General features: G+C 53.8%; 1 protein-coding gene across 1 annotated transcript in view; it reads left to right on the forward strand.

Annotated features, from left to right (window-relative positions):
* The window catches only part of KIF17 (kinesin family member 17), a 42,917-nt gene extending 22,189 nt beyond the window's left edge, over nt 1–20,728 (forward strand). Inside the window, exons 7-15 of the mRNA XM_035019014.1 lie at nt 2,072–2,219; nt 3,655–4,190; nt 5,027–5,107; nt 6,264–6,475; nt 8,026–8,257; nt 16,160–16,418; nt 17,480–17,550; nt 18,773–18,890; nt 20,110–20,728. Of these exons, the coding sequence (XP_034874905.1) occupies nt 2,072–2,219; nt 3,655–4,190; nt 5,027–5,107; nt 6,264–6,475; nt 8,026–8,257; nt 16,160–16,418; nt 17,480–17,550; nt 18,773–18,890; nt 20,110–20,288 (1,836 nt within the window). The 3' untranslated portion in view covers nt 20,289–20,728. The remainder of the gene's footprint in view (nt 1–2,071; nt 2,220–3,654; nt 4,191–5,026; nt 5,108–6,263; nt 6,476–8,025; nt 8,258–16,159; nt 16,419–17,479; nt 17,551–18,772; nt 18,891–20,109) is intronic.
* The last annotated feature ends 386 nt before the right edge of the window (nt 20,729–21,114 follow it).

The raw sequence follows: 21,114 nt of genomic DNA on the forward strand, positions 1-21,114 counted from the left end.
TCCGTTCTGCAAGTCCAGTTCTTGGTGGGCTCCGTGCCCTGGGACGGGCCGTTTAAGCTCGCGGAGCCTGTTTTCTCATCTCCAGGAAGCTTTCCCTTGACCGTGGGAAGGGGAGCTGAGGGGTGCCTTCTCACCATTGGGCTGTGGAACTGGCCCAAGCAGGACTCAGGCGGCTGGGTTTGCAAGCATTTCCTGAGCCCCTGCTGGCTCCGGGCCCTGTAGCTGGGGGTGCGCAGAGGCCCATGGGAGAGTTGTTCTGTTTCAAGTATTGGAGCCCATTCTGTAACTGCTGGGGGTGATCTAGCACCGAGAGAAGCCCGCGCTATGGGAGGGAGATGGGGATGGAAAGAGCAAAGTCGTGGAGCGGGTGGCTTGGCTTCACATGGTCTGTCCCCTGTCACAGGAGGACGAAGAGCTTTCGGGCAGACCTGCAGGTGGATGGGAAGGTGTGGGCTGGGATGGTGAGGGCATGCTTCAGTGTTCTCTGGGAAGCAGGAGATGGGAAATGGGACAGGTGGAGGGTTGCGGAGGGAGGGAGAGCGGAAGGACCCAGAGGGGCGCTGGGCGACTTAAGAGGTCCTCTGTGGTTCAGGGTCACACATGTACCACTGGGACTGGAAGTCGGCCCTGCTGTATGTGCACATGTGCCCATGTGCATGTGTGCGTGTGCTCGTACGCATGTGTGTGCACGCGCGCTCCTGTGTCTCCAGCCTGGTCTCGCTGGTGCGCAGGTGCGACGAGGCTGAGGCCTGGGTGTCACCGGGGCCAGGGCCGCGCTGGCAGGGACCTGTGGAGGGGGCAGGGTGGGAATCAGGGGTGCTTGCTGAAGGATGAGTGTAGGGTAGGGCCCGAGTCCCCTCTGGGGAGGAGAGGAAGCCAGGGCAGGGGGGCGGGGGGCAGGGAGAAAGCAGATGGGGTGTAGGAGGTCTCCTGTGGCCGCTGGAGAGCTGCTGGTTCTGGGCAAGTGACCTCCCTGGGCCCTGGTAACCCCACGTGTTGCCCTGAGGCTCAAGTGCATCTCAAATGTGCCACAGAATGTGCAGTCACATATTGATGACCCTCTGTCCCCTTCTGTCCCTCCCCGAGAGCCCAGGTCATAGTGTCCGTGCCATTGTAGAACGCCGGGCTCGTTCTGTGCTTCTGGAAGGGTCCTGATGAGGTGGGCGTGTGCACAGGGGCTCTCCCTCCCCTCCCCCTGCCCCGTCCGGCTGGCTCTCTCAGGGGCGGCTCCACGACACAGAAGGTCGGGTACTGTCCTTAGCGCGTAGCCCCGGCCCCGCCTGCGGGAGCCGCGCGGAGAAGCCTGAGCGGTCCGGTTGTCCTTCCGGCCAGCGGTCGGCTCCAGGCACCTGTGGACTCAGGAGTTTCCCCCGAGCCCCTCCCTCCTCTGTGCTGGCGGCCGAGCTGCAGGAGGGGACGGTGGTCAGGGAGGGCCGCTTGGAGGGGCTGCTACTGAGCTGAGGCCTGAAGGAAGAGCTTGCTGGGGGGCGAGGGTAAAGCCCCGGAGGCAGGGGGACATGGGCTGTCGAGGTGGAAAGTAGCCTGTGTGTCCAATGTGGCAAAATGAGGTATATCCGCAGGGTGGGCCGTCCTGATCTCTGGGGCTCAGTCAAGTCAGGAGGCGTAGATTTCGTCCTGTAACATAGGAGCCACTGAACCTCGGTCTAGGGGCGCCTGGGCGGCTCAGTCGGTTGGGCGTCCGACTCTTGATTTCGGCTCAGGTCGTGCTCTCAGGGTCCTGGGATCGAGCCCCACATCTAGGCTCTGTACTCAGCGGGGAGCCTGCTGGAGATTATCTCCCTCTCCCGCCGCCCTCTCCTCTTCCTCCTCCTCCTCTCTCTCTCTCTCTCTCAAATGAATAAATAAAATCTTTAAAAAAATGTAGATAAAATTCAGAAGGGCCTTCACGAGCCAATTTCGTCCCCGTGTTGTGTAGGTAATTTTAACTTTGTTCTTTTGGCTTATTGGTATTTCCCGCGTTGTTTGAATGACAGAGAAGGCGAACTGAAAGCCGCCTTGAGGAGTGGTGGCCTGACGCTGCGCCCCCATCCCGTGTCCCCCCCACTCCCAGGAGTACGAGGAGCGCCTGGCCCGGCTGAGGGCCGACTATGAGGCGGAGCAGGAGTCCAGGGCCCGGCTGGAGGAGGATATCGCTGCCATGCGCAGCTCCTACGACGTGAAGCTGTCCACGCTGGAGGAGAACCTGCGAAAGGAGACAGGTGGGCGCCTGGCCCGGGCTGTCGGGAGGGTGGCCAGTGGGCTCCCCTCCCCATTTTACTAACTGGCACTTATAGAGCACCTTCCTATGCGCCAGGCTCAGTTCTAGTTACTCCTCAGTACAGCCCAGCAAGGTAGGTACCACCATGAGCCTCATTTTATAGGTAAGGAAACTGAGGCACAGAGAGGGTGGGTAATTTGTCCGTGGTCATACAGCTGGTGAAGTGAGTCAGGATTGGAACCCAGGCAGTGTTCTCACCCACCGAGCACTTTATCCGTGAAGCCGTGGCTCCAGGCTGGTCCCTAGCCCAAGGCTGACTTAGCATTACAACGTATCACCCATATTTCATGGGTAAGTTCCTTCCCCCCGTTTCTGCATTTTCTAGTCTCCTCTTCTTTTTGAGCCCACATCCCAAAATAAGGATTCAATTATTATCAAGAACTTTCACCTTGCTGAAGATTTTCCTTGTCTTTTTGACATTCTAGAACGTTCCACCCTACCACTATCATCCAAACACCTGTGCTGCCAGGCAGCTCAGACTTCCTAGCACTCACCAAAATACTATAAAATCCACCTTGTAATGAGGACGATATTGGTCACATTGTGGGTGTCATTTATTGGGCATTGCTGTGTGGCAGGCGCTAGGTGCTAGGTACTCCATCAGTGAGTGAGGACGCATTGAATCCTCACATTGCCAGTGTGCCAACTGAGGCTTGGAGAGCTTCCGGCTGCTGAGCTAGGGAGTGGATGTCCTCTTTCAGCAAAGAGAACGTCAGGACTCTCTCAGGGGAGCCCAGGACACAGTGACAAAGAAGTGGGTGGATGTAAAGCCCCTGAGCTGGGAGCCCTAAGGAGGCCTGTGGGATTGCAGTCTCATCCACACTGTCAGACCCAGAGGAGAGGGAAGGACAGGTTCTAGCATGTTCTGTCCTTCAGAGTGTTCCCCCAGTCCAGTTTGAATATTAGGCCTCCAAGTGGTTTTATTTGATCTAACAATCATCCACAGTGTTCATTTAACTCCCATGGATCTAGCGTTTTCTGTGGATGAGAGCCCTGAGCAGGACGCCCTGTGGGGGCCCCTCAGGGTCTCGGGTGTGAAGTCTGCTTGCTGATCGGGAGCTCTTGGCCTTGGAGGCCATGAGACCCACAGGGCAGTCACCTTCTGTGTGAAGAGCAGACCCAAGGCAACTAATGGCTGGGGAGGTCAGAGAATGGAGAGCTCCTGGTGCTGGTCAGGGAAGACTTCCTGGAAGAGGAGGAAGGAGACAGGGTCTGAGTCCTGATAGAGGAGAGGGTGGAGGTGGGAGGCCAGTATTTGGGGGCCTGGGAGGCTCTGGCTCTTAAGCCCGTCCCTTAGAGATGGTGTGTTTGGGGCTGACCCCCAGGGGCTCGCTCGTCCTCCACTGTAAGGAGCTAAAGGGAGTCTCCATTTGCAGAGGCTGTCCTCAAGGCAGAGGTCCTCAAGGCGCAGGGCACATCCAGGGCTGAGTTTGCCAACAGGTCTGAGTGCTCCCCCACGTTCCACTCCGAGATGGCCGTGAAACCTGGGATCCACTCCATGCTGCACACCCTGCCCGGCGGGGATGTCTCCAAGACTGAGCTTTCTCCTGGGTTCGAGGAGCTGCCCGCGGCGGAGACTTCCAAGTCTGAGGTGTCTCTGGGGTCTGATGAGTCTTCCACGCTCGAGGAAACCTCCATGTCCGAAGCCTACCCGGGGCCCCAGGAGCCTTCCGACGTGGAGTTCTCCGTGCCTGAGGCGGAGGCCCCGAGCAGCTACCTCCCAGAGCCGCACCTCAGCCCGGGGGCCACGGAAGCCCTGCCGCAGGCCGGACCCGTCCAGCTGGCAGCCCTGGGGCTGTTGCCCAGCCTGCACGACCCGTTTGCCGAGGTGGAAGCCAAGCTGGCCAGGCTCTCCTCCGCAGTGGCCGGGGCCGAGGCGCTCCAGGCCGGCGCACCCAGGCTCTGCACACAGGTATCCGGTGCCATGCCAAGAGTCAGTAGGCGGAACTCGGCTGGGGGCACTCAGGCCACTGGGTGTGCACCCAGGTCTCACCGTCTGAGCGGGGGGCTCCGGCTTGGTGGCCAGAGAAGCCCTGTCTTGTGCTCCGTCGGGAGGGAAGGGGGGATGGAGATAGGAGGCTTTGCCCAGTGGGCCCCTGTTCTGCTAATGGAGGGACGCCTGCTTGGGGGGTTGGCTGAGTTGCCATGGTTACACCCAGCTTCCAGGCCCGAAGGAAGGAGCCGGAGGGGGCTGAGGGCTGCGGGAAGGCTGCTACTTTTCAGGGGCTCCCCCCTCCCCGACCCCAGGATCCTGCCACTTTGCTGGATGCCTTCTCTCCTTTCCACTCTCTTGTATGGTTTAAATTCTCTTCCCCCCTCTCCCTCTTGTTCTTTTTCCTTTGCTTTGCTTTCCTGTCCTTTCCTGTGTGTGTGTGAAGAGCCTTGGAGCTGGACAGACCCGGGTTAAATCCCAGCTCGACCACTCACATAGTTGTGTGACCTCGGGCAGTCACCTTTCTGGGCCTCGGTCTCCTCTTCTCTAAAATGGGGGTGCCGACGCTGCGTGCTTCACCTGAGGTAATGTAGGTGATGCTCCTGGAGCACGCTCCCTCCCCGGTTCTCTCTTCCCTGTTCTCTTCTCTCCTCGCCCCTGCTCCCCACCGGTCCCCTCAGTGGTGACAGGCAGGAGGAGGTGGTGGCTTGGTGAGGCACCGGGCAGGGGCATGGGGCGCTGAAGGGGAGGTCAGGGAGCAGAGGATGATTCTGGCCCACTGTCCCTCTCCCTCCCTCACCCCGTCCTCCTGCAAGCACCCCTCCCTGAAGGATCTGCTGAGGCCTGGTGTCCTTAGGGCTGAAGCTGAGACAGCTGACTGCCTCCTGCCCAGGGCTGTGAGTTCCCTGTCCCCATCCCCCACCACGCCCCCTACCCTCCACCCCCCCCACCCCCCCACCCCCCATCCCCCGGGCCAGACCCTCAGGTTGGGGGAGGAGTCCCAGGAGCCTGGGTCTTCCTGTGACACTCTGGGCCTGGGCATCCTCCCCCCCGAGACAGGGACTATGACCCCAGCCCACCCCCAGCTTATCGGAGCTTGCCCGTCACAGAGCAGTCCTACCTCTTATTATTGATGTGATTAAGAGGCCACTGCTCAGCAATTTTCAGATTTTGCTTGGCCTTGGGAGCCGGTCTAAAGCAAGGAGGCCCAGTGTGTGCTGAGGGCAAGGGCTGCAGGGCAGGGGCGGGGGTCCCCGAGGCGCTGGCAGGGAAGCGCCTGGGCCCCGTGTTGAATACCCCTACTCTCAAGAGCTCCCCCTTCTCCCTTCTGCTTAAGAAAGTACAAGAGGCTACGGGGAATGAGAGGAAGGCTTTAAATCTACCCACATGTGTGGAGAGAGAAAACTGCCTCCTAGCCTCTGGACAGGATCCCTGGGTAGGAGCTGACACACTTGAGGTTCTCAGTAGATGGGAGATGGGATGGCCAGGGGCACCCTGGCTGTAAGGTGACATTGAGAGAGGACCCAAGTGGGAAGAAGGGGCCTGGGCAGAGCATCAGGCTGGGGGATGGCATGTGCCAAAGTCCTGTGGCTGCGAAGGTCTTGACTTTCTCAGCAGTGGAATAATGAGGCCAGAGAAGCAGCAGGGTGGATGGGGTGGGGGGAGAGGGGAGGCACGGAGAGGCACGGAGGGCCCAAAGACCATGGAAGAAGCTGGATTTTCCTGCAAATGCACTGGGAATCTGTGCAGGGTTCTCATCTGCAAAGGGCCGTGATGGATTTGTATTTGGAGAAAACTGCCCTAGCTGCCATGGGGAGCCTGGGCCCCGAGGGGCAGGAGAGCAGGATGGAAACTGTTTCGGGGTGTTGGAGGAAATGGTGGAAGTAGGAACCCAGTCAGGTACATGTTTGTATAACTGGGTGCCTCCGAGCCAGAAGTGATCCGTCCGGGGCCATGAGGGACCCAGCCTCCACCATCTGGGACTGAGGCCGCCGGGAGCCTGTGTCCAGGGCCGGCCTCTCTGCCTCCACCTTGGTTTCTCTTTGTGCTCAGGAGGTTGACGAGGGCCCAGAAGTGGCCGAGGAGTTGCTGTTGGCAGCAGAGCCTGGCGTAGGGGCCGAGGCTGAGGCCCAGGTGGCCTTGGAGGCTCAGCCTCAGCCCTTGCTGGCCACGACCAGTGTGAGAAGGGACAGTGTGGGCATGGAGGTGGCCGTGCTGACCGACGACCTGCTGCCTGTCGTGGACCAGCAGCAGGTGCTTGCCCGGTAAGTGCTGGGGCGTGGGGCTGGTGGGACCCCGTGGCAGGGCAGGAAGGGACTATGCCCCAGGCATGGGGACGAGAGTGCCCGTAGAGTCTTCACTGAGCCTCCACTCTGCCCCCCCCCCCCCACCTGACGAGGCTGAGGAGGCCTGATCCTCTCTCTAGGAGCAAGGGGCGGGGATGGTGCCATCAGCCGGGGGGGCAGTGCTCTGCTTGGGGAACTCTACAGGGGCCACCAGACTCGCTCAGGCACCTGCTGGGGAGCAGCTGCTCCAGGAGAAAGGGGAGGGACTGTTGCCTGCCTGGCATTCGCAGGAATCCCAGGGTGTAATGATGCAGGTTTTCCTCGGCTCCCAGCGAGCCTCCGGTGCCCTCCTGATGTGAGACCTGCTCACCCTAGGGGCAAGCCACCCTGATCACCCTCAGAGGCTGTCTGCCAGGGGCACTCTGTGCCAGCCACTTAACATTTCTGAGTGTTGGGTCTCACTTCTGGAAATCAGAATAACGTCAGGCTCACCTCCGTGACAGTCAGCCCCACGGCCAGCGGGTCAGCTTCCTCCTAGTGGTGGCAAACTCAGTCCCACCGTCCCCGGTGCAAACGTGAACTGAGCAGGGGCTGCGTGCTGGGAACCAGGAAGCAAGGGTGAATGAGCTGCCACCTTGGCCTTCAGGGGGCCCATGGTCCAGGGGGAGGCAGCTACCCAGGCCCACAGAGGGCCTGCCTCTGCAGTGTGAGAAGCCAGTGGGTTGTGCAGTCGACTGTCTGCGCTCCCATCGCCTCCACCACTACCTACCTCTACGACCTGGGCCAACTTTTAAACCTCCCTGTGCCTCAGCTTCTCATCTACAAAATGGGTGATAATAAGAGCTCCAGTTTGAGAAGCTCATCGTGAGGGTCAAATGAGACCACACCTGCCGAGCATCAGGCCCCGAGAGAACTCTCTGCGCACGTGGCCGTGTTCAGGGTGTGGTCTGGAGTATGGTCAGGGAGGGCTTCACAGAAGCCCTCATTTTCCGTTTCTTCGAGTAGCTTTGCTTAGCTCCAGCTGCATGAGGTTTGCAGGCCAGATGCCTCAGGGTGGCATCCAGATACAGGGTGGCACAGAAGTGCAGCGGGGGGAACAGCCTGGCTGTTTGGAGAGCGCGCAGCTGGGAAAGCTGGAGCGAGCTGGGTGGGGGCTGCAGAGGGAGGTGATGAAGCACCAGGCCCCCGTGCACCGAATATTGCTCGCAGCCCAGGGTGCTCTGCTCGCGCGGGGTGCCGGGGAGCACGGCCGCCAGCCTGCTGCGCCGTGGGGCCCACGGGCTCCCGGAGGCCCATGGTGGGTGGCGCGTGGGTCAGCTCTGGTCCGCGGGGAGACGCTCGCCCGTCCTGTCGTGCGGCTGTGCGCACAGGCCTGGGTGGATCTGCTCGGACCCCGGCCAGAGGCCTCGCTCTCTGAGCCCCTGCCGTGTCTGGGAGGGGGTTGCAAGGCCCCCACGACGTCCTGCTGGACAGCAGGCGCGCGGTGATGGCCCCGCGCCGTCGCGAGCACCTTCCTCTCCTGCCGGCAGTTTGCAGCTATTGGAGCAGCAGGTGGTGGGGGGGGAGCAGGCCACGAACAAGGACCTGAAGGAGAAGCACAAGCGGCGGAAGCGGTACGCGGACGAGCGCAAGCGGCAGCTGGTGGCGGCCCTGCAGAACTCGGACGAGGACGGCGGCGACCGGGTGCTGCTCAACGTCTACGACTCCATCCAGGAGGAGGTGCGGGCCAAGAGCAAGCTGCTGGAGAGGATGCAGAGGAAGGTGAGGCCCCCCACGCCCAGGTGGCCCCCGGTCAGCGTTGGTAAGTCCGGGCCGGCTGTGTGCCTCGCCCGCCCTGGAGGCAGTCCCAGTGACGCGTGGCTGCGGGGCTGGGGGAGGGTGTGCGACAAATGGGACAACAGAGGACCAAGCGGGACAGCGCTGGACGGTGACAGTGCTGTGAAGGGGATTCTAGGGGAGGGTGGTGATGTAGGAAAGACGTTAGAGTTCAAAGGCCACGGCCAAGAAAGGATTCTGAGACGTCTTTGGTGCAAAAAGTGGTTTTATGAAAGCACGGGGACAGGACCTGTGGGCAGAAGGAGCTGCACCAGGGTCCCGAGGAGTGGTCCGTTATACACTTTCAAGTTGGGAAGGGGTCAGTGATAGTGTAAGTCTCTAAGGAATTCTGGAAGCAAGGTTTCCAGGACCTTGAAGGGGCTAGCTATTGTTGGGGAAAGGTCATTTATTACCGTCTAATAAAACCTGAGCCGTGAGGCCCTTCAGGTGTATATCAGTGGGCCGTATGCTTGGGGGGTGATTGCCAACACGTATCTTGGGGGGTAGAGAAAAAGGAAGTTTCCAAAAGAAGTTTTATATGTTAAAGTAGGCTTACAGGTTGGGGTGGGGGTGAGGGGTCGGGCCAGGATCGCCTTTTGCCCTTACTTAGCAAAGTGTCAACATCAAGGCAGTCGAGTCCCTAGAGGAATGTCACTCTGCCTGTTCCAAGGACTTGTCAATGGGCTGTAGGCAGTAAGGAGATTTAATAATTTTTCTTCTGCCTTTGTTTCCCACATCAGGTGGCTTTATGTTTAGTTTTTCATTTGGATTGTGTACACGTGCAAATGACAGGTGCACGACTTAACTCATTTCCACAAAGTGAACGCACCCATGAAACCAGCACTCACATTGGGGAACTGAGCATCAGTGGAACCCTAGAAGTTCTCGGGGCCACCCTGGGTGGGGGGGCAGGGAAGTTCTCCTGGAGGTGGTGACTTCCGAGGTGGGACCTGAACCTTAGGAAAGGCGGCCGGTCGTGACCAAAGGAAGAGCCTTCCAGGTCGAGGGAGGGGCCAGTGCCGAGTATGAGGTTAGTGGCTCTAGGAGCAGAAGGGAGGCAGATGTGACTGAGCGCAGGGAGTGAGGAGGACAAGGCAGGGGGAGCTGCTGTCTGCTTCCCTCCGTGCACCCTCAGGGGCTCTGGGCCCTGACACGTCCCCCTCAGCCCGACCGCAGGGCGCCCCTCGTCCCCATCCGACACCACCAACCCAAGGATCTCACCAAAGCAGAAGCTGATGCTTTTCCCTCTTTGAACCTCTGTGGTGTTTACATTTTCTTGGCTATTTTCATGCTTTTTCTTAATACCTTTTTTATGTTTTCAGCCGAATTTGTTCTTCCTGGGATATCTTGTAATTTGGTCTACGCACCTAAGTTTTGAAAAATTCTTTCTGGAGTTCAGTTAGATGTCCCATTTTACACCTTCTTCGTTTCTGTCCATTTCCACCTTAAGATTTTTGGATTACTGATTTGAAATGTTCATATGTGTGAATTGAAGGAAATTTTATTCACATTGGGATGTTGGGTTACATTTTGGTTCTGTGTGCTCGTGCTTTGTGGGGGAATTTTCTTCCACTGAAATGCTTTGATTTTCATTTTCTGTTTCTTAGAGCAGCTTTGATTAGCTACTTCTGCTCTTTTCTGTGTATTTTGCAGTGTCTTGTTTTTCTGCACTTTCAAGACCAGCTGAAAGTAGAGGTGAGGTTTTGGGCGGCTGGCTGGGTTTGCTCAGTCGACAGCATGCTCTTCTGTTCCTATAGTGAAGTGCAGTGTTAAATAGACGGTTCCCTATTGCTGTGGTAATTAGTCTCTCACCGCAAATAGAGTTGCCTAAAATAACACAAATTTATCATCTCACAGTTCTCTGGGTCAGGGTCCAGCTCCAACATGACTGGAATCCTCTGCTTAGAATTCCATAAGGCTGAAACCAAGGTGTTGGCAAGGTTGCGTTTCCTTCAGAGGTTCTAGGGAAGAATCCGTTTCTCAGGTTGTTGACAGGATTTGGTCCTATGTGGTTATAGGACTGAGGTTCCCAGGTCCTTGCTGGCTGTCTGCTGGGGGTCATTCTGTTTCTAGAGGCAGCCTGCCTCTGGCCACCCCTCAGAGACCACCGGGGCCAGCTCCTCCCAGGCTTCAGCTCTCTGACTCTACTCCTATCTCCTTCATCTGAAGCATCTCTTTTAACGCCTGTCCACTGTCTAGCTCTCTGCGCCCCTTCCATAAGGCCCACGTGGTTACACTGGGCTCACCGGATGATCCAGGATAATCGCCCTGTTTTAAAGTCAACAGATTAATAACTTTAATTCCATTTGCAAAGTCTTTTTTGCTGTGTAAGAGAAACATAGTCACTGGCACGTACCAAGGGGTGGAAATCATAGGGGTTGATCATAGGGGTTGTCTTCCAAATTTTGCTCTCACTTTTGGGTCCCCTCTCTCTCTCTCTCTCTTTATCTCTCTCTTGGTAGGAGGGGTCAGTGTGTCTTTTGTGATTTTCTCGTTTCTGCAGGACTTTCATTTTGCACCTCAAGGAGTCTCCCACTTCTAAACACCCTCCAGAAGCAATGCCTTGCAGAGACTAACCCCTCAGTCTCTCCAGAGACTTGCAGACCCAGTCTCTGTATTTTTGCCATACAAAAGAATTTTTTAAAGTTTTATTTTGTCAAATTATCAACTTTCTATTATTGCGTGTAGATTCTGAGTCACAGTTGGCAAAGTTCATTTATGTTTCCTTCTAGAACTTGTATAGTTTCTTTCTTTTTCTTTCTATTATTATTTATTTTTATTATTTTTTTTTAGAGAGCGAGTGAGCAGGGGGAGGGGTAGAGGGAGAGAGAGAATCTCGAGTAGACTCCCTGCTGAGCGAGGAGCCCGACGCGGAACTCAATCTCATGACCGTGAGATCATGCCCTGAACTGAAATTAAGAGTCGAGCCACCCAGGCGACCCATCTTCCTTTCTTTTTTATATTTAAATCAGATCCACTTGGAATTTATCCGGGTGCATGTGTGAAGAGCTGATTCCATTTTAAATTTTTTTTTTTAAGATTTTATTTATTTGCGAGACAGAGAATGAGAGACAGAGAGCATGAGAGGGAGGAGGGTCAGAGGGAGAAGCAGACTCCCTGCTGAGCAGGGAGTCCGATGTGGGACTCGATCCCGGAACTCCAGGATCATGACCTGAGCCGAAGGCAGTCGCTTAACCAACTGAGCCACCCAGGCGCCCCGAGCTGATTCCATTTTATTCGTTCCACATGGCTCTCCTTGTTTCCTAGCACCAGTTTTCGAAAGGTCCATTTATCCTCCACTAACTTCAGCTGCTGTCTTTATGGTATGCTGAAGTCCTATAAGCACTTAGATGTATCTCTGATTTTTCTATTCATCTTTCTTGCTGTATCTATTCATGTACCAGTGCCACCCACTTTATTTGAAATCTAGGGACTTTATAATATGTTTTATAATTTCATAGGGTTAATCCTCTGTCGATGGTTTTCTATTCCAGGTTTTTCCTGGTATTCCTTGTTTTTTTTTGTTTTTTTTGTTTTCCCCAAAATGAGTTATATAAACAACTGGGCTAGTGCAAAAGTAAAAAAGGGAGAGAAGTAAAGAAAAAAATTGGTGGAATTTTTGGGGGAATCATGTTATATCTGTACATTAGCTTGAGGGTATTGATACCCTCATGAGCTTGTATTTTTCTGTCCAGGAACATGGTATATCTTCTGTTAGTTCAGATCAATTTTTGTGTCACTCAAGAGTATTTTATAAATTTCCTCACATAGGTTTTGAACATATCTTGTTAATTTCACATTTAGGTATTTTATTTTATTTGCTTTCCTCTGTGGGATATCCTGTTCCATTATGTCTTCTCACTGGATTTTATTTGTAAAATGAGGACTATTGGCTTTAAGAAATTTTTTTTAAAAATAATTGTGAAATAGAAGGGAACACTTATTAACTTACTCTATGGGGCCAATGTCACCTAATACCAAAACCATAGAAAAACATAAGAAGAAAACTATAGACTAATATTTCTTACGCATATAGACACAAAATGCTCCACAAGATACTAGCAAACCAAATTATACATCATGCCAAAGTGGGATTTATCCTAGGAATGCAAGGTTGGTTTAGTATCCCAAAATCAATTAATGCAATATACCATATCAATAGAATAAAGGACAAAACCCACATGATCATCTTAATGATGCAGAAAAGGTATTTGAAAAAATTTAACACCTATTATGATAAAAACACTCAGGAAACTAGGAGAGAAGGGAACTTCTTCATTCCAATAAAAGGCATCTATGAAATGTCCACAGGTAACATCATACTTAATGGTGAAAGATTGAATGCTTTCCCCGTAAGATTAGGAACAACACAAGGATGTCTGCTCTCACCACTTCTATTCAACATTGGGCTGGAGGTTCTAGCTAGGGCAGTTAGGCAAGAAAGTGAAATAAAAGGCACTGAGATTGGAAAGGAATAGATAAAACTATTTCTATTTACAGATGACATGATCTTTTATGTAGAAAGTCCTAAGGAATCCACTAAAAAAAAAAACCCTAACTAGAATCAATTAACAACTTCAGCAAGGTTGCAGGATACAAGATCAATAAGCAAAAAGCAATTGTATTTCTACATACAATAAACAATCTACAAATAAAATTAAGAAAACAATTCCACGGGGCACCTGGCTGGCTCAGTCTGTAGAGCATGTAACTTTTGATCTCAGAGTCATGAGTTCAAGCTCCACATTAGGCATGGAGGCTCCTTAAATAAAAATGTATAATATCCATAAACATTAAAAAAAAAAGAAAATTCCATTTTCATTACATCAAAAAAGAATAAAATACTTAGGAATAAATTTAACAAAAGAAGTGTAAAGCTTATATTCCAAAAACTATAAAACATTGTTGAAAGAAATTAAAAATACCTAAATAAATGGAAAGACACCCCATGTTCATGGATTGGAAGCCTTAATACTGGATAAGATGATACTCTTCAAACTGATCTACAGATTCAAGGCAATCACTATCAGAGTCCCAACTGACTTCTTTGCAGCAATTGACAAGCTGACCCTAAAGTTCATATGGAAATTCAAGGGACAGAATGGCCAAAACAATCTTGAAAAGAACAAAGTTGGAGGACTCACACTTCTGATTTCAGAACTTACTACAAAATTACAGCAATCTAGACTGTGTGGTACTGGTATCAAGACAGGCATGTAGATCAATGGAATGGGATTGAGAGTCCATAAATAAACCTTGGTGTTTATAGTCCATTGATTTTCAAGATTATCCAGTGGAGAAAGGACAGTCTTTTCAACAAATGGTGTTGGGACAACTAGATGCCCACATGACAGAGAACGGTGTTGAACCCCAACCTCACACCATATACACAAATTAATTCAAAACAGATAAAAAAACTAAATGTAAGAACTAAAACTATAAAACTCAAAGGTGTAAATCTTTGTTACCTTAAATTAGACACTGCCGGGGCACCTGGGTAGCTCAGTCAGTTAAGCAGCTGCCTTTGGCTCAGGTCATGATCCCAGACTCCTGGGATCAAGCCCCAGGTCAGACTCCCTGCTCAGTGGGGAGTCTGCTTTTCCCTCTCCCTCTGTGCTCTCTCTCCCTCTCTCGCTCTCTGTCCCTCACTGTCTCTCAAGTAAATAAATAAAATCTTAAAAAAAAAATTAGACATTGCTTTCTTAGGTATGATACCAAAAGCATGAACAAAGGAAAAAAATACATACATTGGACTTAATCAAAATTAAAGCTTTTGTGCTTCAAAGGATACTATCAGGAAAGAGAAAATACAGCCCATAGATTGAGAGAAAATATTTGCAAATCCTATATCACAATGAGGTGCTTATATCCAGAATATATAAAGAACACTTACAACTCAAGAATAAAAAGACAAATAATCCAATTTAAAAATGGGCAAAGGACCTGAACAGACATTTCTCCAAAGAAGATAAACAGATGGCAGTAAGAACAAGAAACGGTACTGAACATCATCAGCCACCAGGGAAATGCAAATCTACAATGCAAAACTACCATCTATGGTATAGAGATATCATCTCACACCCACGGGGGTGGCTGTAATAAAACAGATAATAACAAATGTTGGCGAGGATGTGGAGAAATGAGTGCCCTCATACATCGCCGGTGGGAATGTAAAATGGTGCAGCTTCATGGCTTGGAAGACTTAATATTGGATAAGATGATACTCTTATGGAAAATAGTCTGGCAGTCCCTCAGTTGGTTAAACATAGTGTTACCCCATGACCAGCAGTTACAAGCAAGAGAAATGAAAATAGGGCCACATAAAAACTTGTACACTAATGTTCATAGCAGCATTATTCATTATAGCCCCAAAGTGGAAACAATCATGAATGGAAAATAAAATGTAGTATATCCACATGGTGGAATATTATTTGGCAGTAAAAAGGAATGAAATCCTGGGGCTCCTGGGTGGCTCTGTCATTTAAGCATCCGACTCTTGGCTTCGGCTCAGGTCATGATCTCAGGGTCATGAGATCGAGCCCCGTATCGGGCTCCATGCTCAGCGTGGAGTCTGCTTGAGATTCTCTCCCTCTCCCTCTGCCCCTCCCACTCTGTCTCTCTCAAATAAATAAATCTTTTTTTTTTTCTTTAAAAAGGAAGTCCTGACACATGCTCCGACATGGATGAATCTTGAAAACACTGTGTTGAGTGCAAGAAGCCACACACAAAAGATCATATATCGTATGATTACGTTGATATGAAATCTCTGGAATAAGCAAATCTAGAGAGACAGAAAGTGGATTGGTGGTTGCCTGGAGCTGGGGGTTGGGGAGAAGCGGAGGATGAGTACCTGTGGGGGTGGGGTTTATTTCTGGATCGTGAGATGTTCTAAAACTGACCGTGCTGATAACTGCACTAGTCGGAGTATACTAAAAACCATTGAATTGTACGTGTTAAATGGGTGAATTGTATGACATGGGAATTATATCTCAATAAATTTGTTACAGAAGTCACTGTGAAAGATTCCAGATCCTTCCAGATGTACAAAAATATATAAAGCTTCTTACCATTAACGGCATGTATCTACCATCCAGCTTAAGGAATGGAGCATTATTAATTGCCCACCTGTGTCCTACCAGGTAGTGTCTGTTCTCACCTGGTTACAGGTGATGAGCATTCCCATGAACTTCAAACATCCTTCTTTACTAATCAAACTGTACCTGCTCTTTGAGAAAACAGACTATGCACCCAGGAGTCTTGGGGCTCAGGGAGAGCATGGTTACGGTTGCAGCTGGGAGTCACCTGTGTTTGTGGGGAATCTCCATTCAGGCAGACCCGGGCAGGAGATCACAAAAGTGTGGAATCCAAGGTCAAATCAGGGTGGGTCGCCTCTTAAGTCCGGTGTCTGTCACATTGTAACTTGACCGTGGCTAATGGGAGAGCGAGGGCTGCTGAGGCTGAGAGTTTATGCCTCTGCTCCCCTCAGGAATAGGATTTATACAATTTCCTGACATCTTTTAGGACGTGGTGACCCCAGTGTTATGTGTGGAGCCTTCCCAGAGGCTCCTGGATAAAATGTGTTTGTGTGGGATTGTCCCAGGGGACCGGCACGGGGGGCTGATGAGCGGGTTCTTTTCCTGTTTTCTGCAGGGCTGTGGACACAGTAGGTGCTCATTTAGTGCCGGCGGACAGACGGGAGGCAGGCACGGGTGGATGGGCGGGTCAGCACCCAGATGGCGAGTGGGAGGCTGGAGGTGCAGACAGTGGGTGCGGAGGGCGGACGGATGGCCACGTGGCTCGGTGTCTTCCCTGCTCACTGCACGTCGCTCCCTGATCCCTTGCTTTCAGCTGCGGGCAGCAGAGGTGGAGATCAAAGACCTGCAGTCGGAGTTCCAGCTGGAGAAGATCGATTACTTAGCCACCATCCGCCGGCAGGAGCGGGACTCCATGCTCTTCCAGCAACTCCTGGAGCAGGTGCAGCCCCTCATCCGCCGGGACTGTAACTACAGCAACCTGGAGAAGATAAGGCGCGAGTCCTGCTGGGACGAGGACAATGGCTTCTGGAAGATCCCCGAGCCCATCATCATAAAAACCAGCCTCCCAGTAGGTCAGGCGCTTGGCTGTCCCCTCAGCCCTCGTCCAGGCAGCTTGCCCTCCTGCGGGCTGACCTGGAGCCGGGGCCCAGGCCTTGCTGGCTGTGGGTGCAGCAGTCAGGGGACCTGGGGGACTCCAAGACGGTGGGGAGCTGAGAGAGAAGTGGTGTGTTCTGGAGTCACACAGATGTGGGTTGGAATTCTGGCTCCACCGCTCCCTGTGTGGCCTCTTTGCGACTCAGTGTCCTCATCTGTGAAATGGGGATCAGTAACCGCACCTTCCGTAAAGATCGCTGGGTGGCTTAGCCTGTGTTCATGTGTATGAAACCCTTAGCGCCCTGCCTGGCATATGGCAAGTGAGTGCTACGTCTGATCACTGTCATGACCACCACTCATCCCCTCCCCCAACAAGCCTGGGCAGGGCAAAGATGATTACACCTGTTTTACATCTGAGGAGATGGAACCTCAGAGAGAGAAGTGACTGAACCAGAGTCCCAGTCGGAGCAGTGAGTCCTAGGACCAGGGATAGAAACTGGGTCACCTTCTGCTTTTGCCGCTGATTTCTGTGTGACCCTGTGAAGGTCACTGTTTCTCTCTGGGCCTTGGTCTGGGATCTTCACAAAGAAGGGGTTAGGGAAGGTGCCCTTGAAGGCCCCTCCACCTCCACCCGTCTCAGTAAGGTCTGTCTCCGGCCTCACAGCTGGGAGCGCCCCCCGTCAGAGAATGTTCGTGCAGGTCCTGCATCTCTGAGTTTACAGATGGCCACTGACCCCCCCCTGCAGGGAGGCCAGCCAGCTCCATTTCCCAAATGCAGGCATCCATCAGTTTCTCCTGCCCCCACCGACCTGCTCTGTTGAGGAAGCAGGGGAATAGCTGCTTTGGCATCTGAGCCCTCCTGGTCTCTGTTTCCCAAAGTCATCCCATGGCCTGGGCTGGGCAGTGTGCTCCCTGGCTCCAGGCCCGCGAGCTCGGGGGAGTGCTGCCACCCGCCCTGGCCCTCTGGCCCATGGACTGGGGGGGACCCGGCAGGGACTAGGGACCAGGCAGCGGTGACTTCAGCTTGTGTTTCTCGTAGCAGTTCCAACAGGGCCACAGAACAAAGTAGTCCGCAAAACCTCTGCAGCTGACAACGGTGAACCAGGCACGGTAAGGCCTATGGGAGAGGGGGTGAGGTGCGGGGAGCTGGCGGGGTGGGGGGGTGGCTTGCGGGTCAGCCTCACTATAGGGCACTGGGCTTCTACTTTCATCCCACCTGAGGGTCAAAGCAGGAGGCTGAGCCTGGATCTTTTCTGTGTCACCCTGTTGGACCCTCCCCCTGCTCTGGTCTTCATTCAAAGGCACTTACGGTCCTAGAGACCAGAGGGAAAGTAGGTGGTACGGGGTAGCTCGTCCTGCTGGTGAAGGACAGGAGCTTCGTCTTCAATCCCAGAGGCAGGCCGTACGTTCTGGTTCCCTGGGCTATTGCTGGTATCCTCGGACCAAGTTGCCCGCAAGGATCCACAAAATAGTAATTGGGCTTCTGAAGTCACTTTGTTCTCCCATCTCCCATGTTTTGTATTACAATAGAAATAGACCTCCTCCAAGCGGAGGTCAGGAAACCTTCCTGTAAAACACCACATCTTTCCGCGTGCTTCTTCACCTCTCGGTTCTGCTTCCCTTGCAATGCTAGCTTCAGGCTCAGGCAGGCTTTCTCGGCGTGGCGGGAAAGATGCTGCCAGCAGCTGGTGATCCAAGAGGAAGAGACCAGTTCTCTTACCACATCTTGTGGAAAGATTCTGATCAGCTCTGCCTGGGCCAGGGGCCTGCTCCTGGACAAGTGACTGTGTCCGGAAGATGTATTTCTGTGGCTGGTTCGGGCTGGGTCACATGCCCAGTTGTGCAGCCAGGGGGTGGGCGAGAGGGAGTGGTGGTGTTAGGGCACTGTGAATGATCGCCTCACCAGGACCATGTCAAGGGGGAGAAGGGTAGTCCCTGAAGGGAGATTCAGGCTGAGGCAAACAAGTCCATTAGAGTGGTGAAAAATCACAGTCTTTGGTGATAAGAGATGGGCGTTCCAGTTCTAATGACTTTGATTATGCCCGTGGGCTGAGTCCTGTATTATCTATTCTATGAATATGTCGTGATGGATTTGGGCTATGTGGTACTGGAGAACAAGGCACTTCCCACCCCAGGGAAGGCGGGTGGCGTAGGCTTGGCCGGAGCTGTGACTCTCCTGCCCTGAGCTGCCTGGATCCCACCCCAGGAGTCTGGGGTCTCTAGCAGGGTCCACAGGGTGGGCCGGGAGGCTCAGGGTGGCCCCCACCCCACCAGGCTTGTGGGTCTTGTACAAACGAGGGGTCTTGACCCACGGGGATCTGAATCTCAGCAGGAAGAAGACCGCTACAAGCTGATGCTCAGTCGGAGCGACAGTGAAAACATTGCCAGTAACTACTTCCGGTCCAAGCGAGCCAGCCAGATCCTCAGCACGGATCCCATGAAGAGCCTCAGTGAGTGCACTGCCCACCTCCTGTCCTCCAGCCCCTCCCCAGGAGAGCCCTCCCCGGCCCTCTGCCAACCGTGGGAGAGGCGTGATGGGTGGATTGGAGTCAGGCCGGGGTTAAAAACCCCTTCCCGTCCCTGAGCCTCCGTTCCCTCCTCTGTACACTGAGGGGTATGACTACCCCCAGGGTTAGGTGAGATGAGGTGGGGGAGCGGCCCAGCCCAGCGCCTGGCACATGGTAGGCGCTCTGTGCCCAGACTCCCTCTTCCTGTCCCCCTTCCTCCTCTGGCACAGAGCTGCAGCGTTTGGTTCCTCTCCCCTGACACACAGTAGGCCTGCGCCACACAGCTGGGTGTCCCGCCGTGTGCTGCCCGGGTCCGGCTCAGTTGCTCCCCAGCTTCCGCAGATGCCAGTGGGGTGGCTTTCCTCCACGGAGCCCAACGGGGCAGACAGGGCCATAGAAGCGGGACACTTTTAAAAGCAAGAATTGAAAATCACTTTGTTCTTCCATTTCTTTTTTTACTTTTTAAGATTTTATTTATTTGAGAGAGAGCATGAGAGCACAGGGGGAGGGGCAGGGGGGAGTCTTAGGCAGACTCCCCATTGAGTGTGGAGCCCGACCTGGGGCTCGATCTCACAACCCTGAGATCATGACCTGAGCCAAAACCAAGTTAAGTGTCGGACGCTTAACTGACTGAGCCACCCAGGCGCCCCTCGTTCTTCCATTTCTAAAAGCAAAACCAAAGGCCACAGAGCTTCTAATAAAATATCCACGAAAAGCAAATCTCAGTTTTACGTTGAGACTATTGAGGAGGCAGAGTTCAGTAGAGTTGAGGATCAGGAGGGAAAAAGAGCACAGAAACAAATGAACATCAGTTGAGGACCTGGCACTGTGCCCATGTTGCAGATGAGGAAACTGAGGCCCCCCCCCCCGAGGTCACACTCGCACGAAGCTGGGCCCTGAGTGCAGGCCTGTCTGTCTCACTCGTGGGTCAAGACCCCTTGCTTGTACAACTTCACCTCTGCAAGCCTGGTGGGGTGGGGGCCGCCCTGAGCCTCCCGGCCCACTCTGTGGACCCTACTAGAGCCTGTAGAACTCCAAGCTCCTGGCCCAGACCCTCTGGGGGCCCAGCCGTGGGACCAGACCTCCAGCTGGGTGGGGTGGGGCGGGCTCCCCATCCCTGCACCCCCCTGGCTCACTGGCTCCTCTGCCCCCTTCTTCACAGCGCATCACAGCTCGCCCCCCGGCCTCAGCTCCCCACTCAGCAACACCTCTGCCATCTCGCCTACCCAGGCCCCCGAAATGCCCCAGCCCCGGCCCTTCCGCCTCGAGTCCCTTGACGTCCCCTTCACCAAGGCCAAGCGAAAGAAAAGCAAAAGCAGCTTTGGCAGTGAGCCTCTGTGAACGCGGCCTCCTGCGGCTGTCCTGCCCCAGGGTTTCCGTGAGACTGCCAGCCCCCACCCCCCAGGGCAGCCCCAGCCAGTCCTCCTCACCCCTGCCCCCACGGTGCCCGGATGCCCGAGGGGGTCCTTGCCCTGGGAAGAGCCTTGCCCTTCCCTGTTACCCGACCTTGCAGAGGTGCGCTCCGGCTCTCCATGCCACGCCAGTATTACATCTGCTCCCCTGCCACAGCCCGCCATGCCCACCCGGGTTATTCTGTGCCTCAGTGGGCCCAGAAACCTCAAGGCACTCACCAGCAGCCCCGACAGAGTGGGCAGCAGCTTCCGTGTGGATCAAGGACAGCATCTTGGTGATGGACAATCGTGTCTCTGTCCACCAGGGCCCCCTTCCTGGGGAAAGCTGGACGATGTGGGCGCGGGAGTCCTGGGGCAACTGTTCCACGCTGCCCACTCCCAGCTGGTCTGTGGCCTCGAGGAGGCTGCCCCACATGAAGCTGCCCCAATAAACTGCCTTTTACCGATGAGCTCCCTTCCCCAGTCCTCTGACCGTGTCACTGGGGCCCCTCCTGCCACTGCTGCGTGGCCTTCACGGGGAAGCGCTTTGGGAGCAGTGTTTCTTAACTACCCGATGCCTTGAAAACAGGCCGCAGGGTTTCTGCAGCTCCCCACACTGGTGAGTGCAAGTGCATTTTTCTGGGGAGAGCACCTGAGCTGTCATTAGCTTCTCAAAAGATCTGTGAGTCAGAAAAGCAGAGCCCTTGTTTTGGAAAATAGAGATTGTGTCTTGCTGAGACCCAGAAAAAGGCCAGGTTCGGACAGTCCTCAGGGGC

The sequence above is a fragment of the Mirounga leonina genome, unplaced genomic scaffold (assembly GCF_011800145.1).
Source record: "Mirounga leonina isolate KUSES-001 unplaced genomic scaffold, KU_Mleo_1.0 Mir_173, whole genome shotgun sequence".
In the NCBI taxonomy this organism is placed as follows: domain Eukaryota; kingdom Metazoa; phylum Chordata; class Mammalia; order Carnivora; family Phocidae; genus Mirounga; species Mirounga leonina.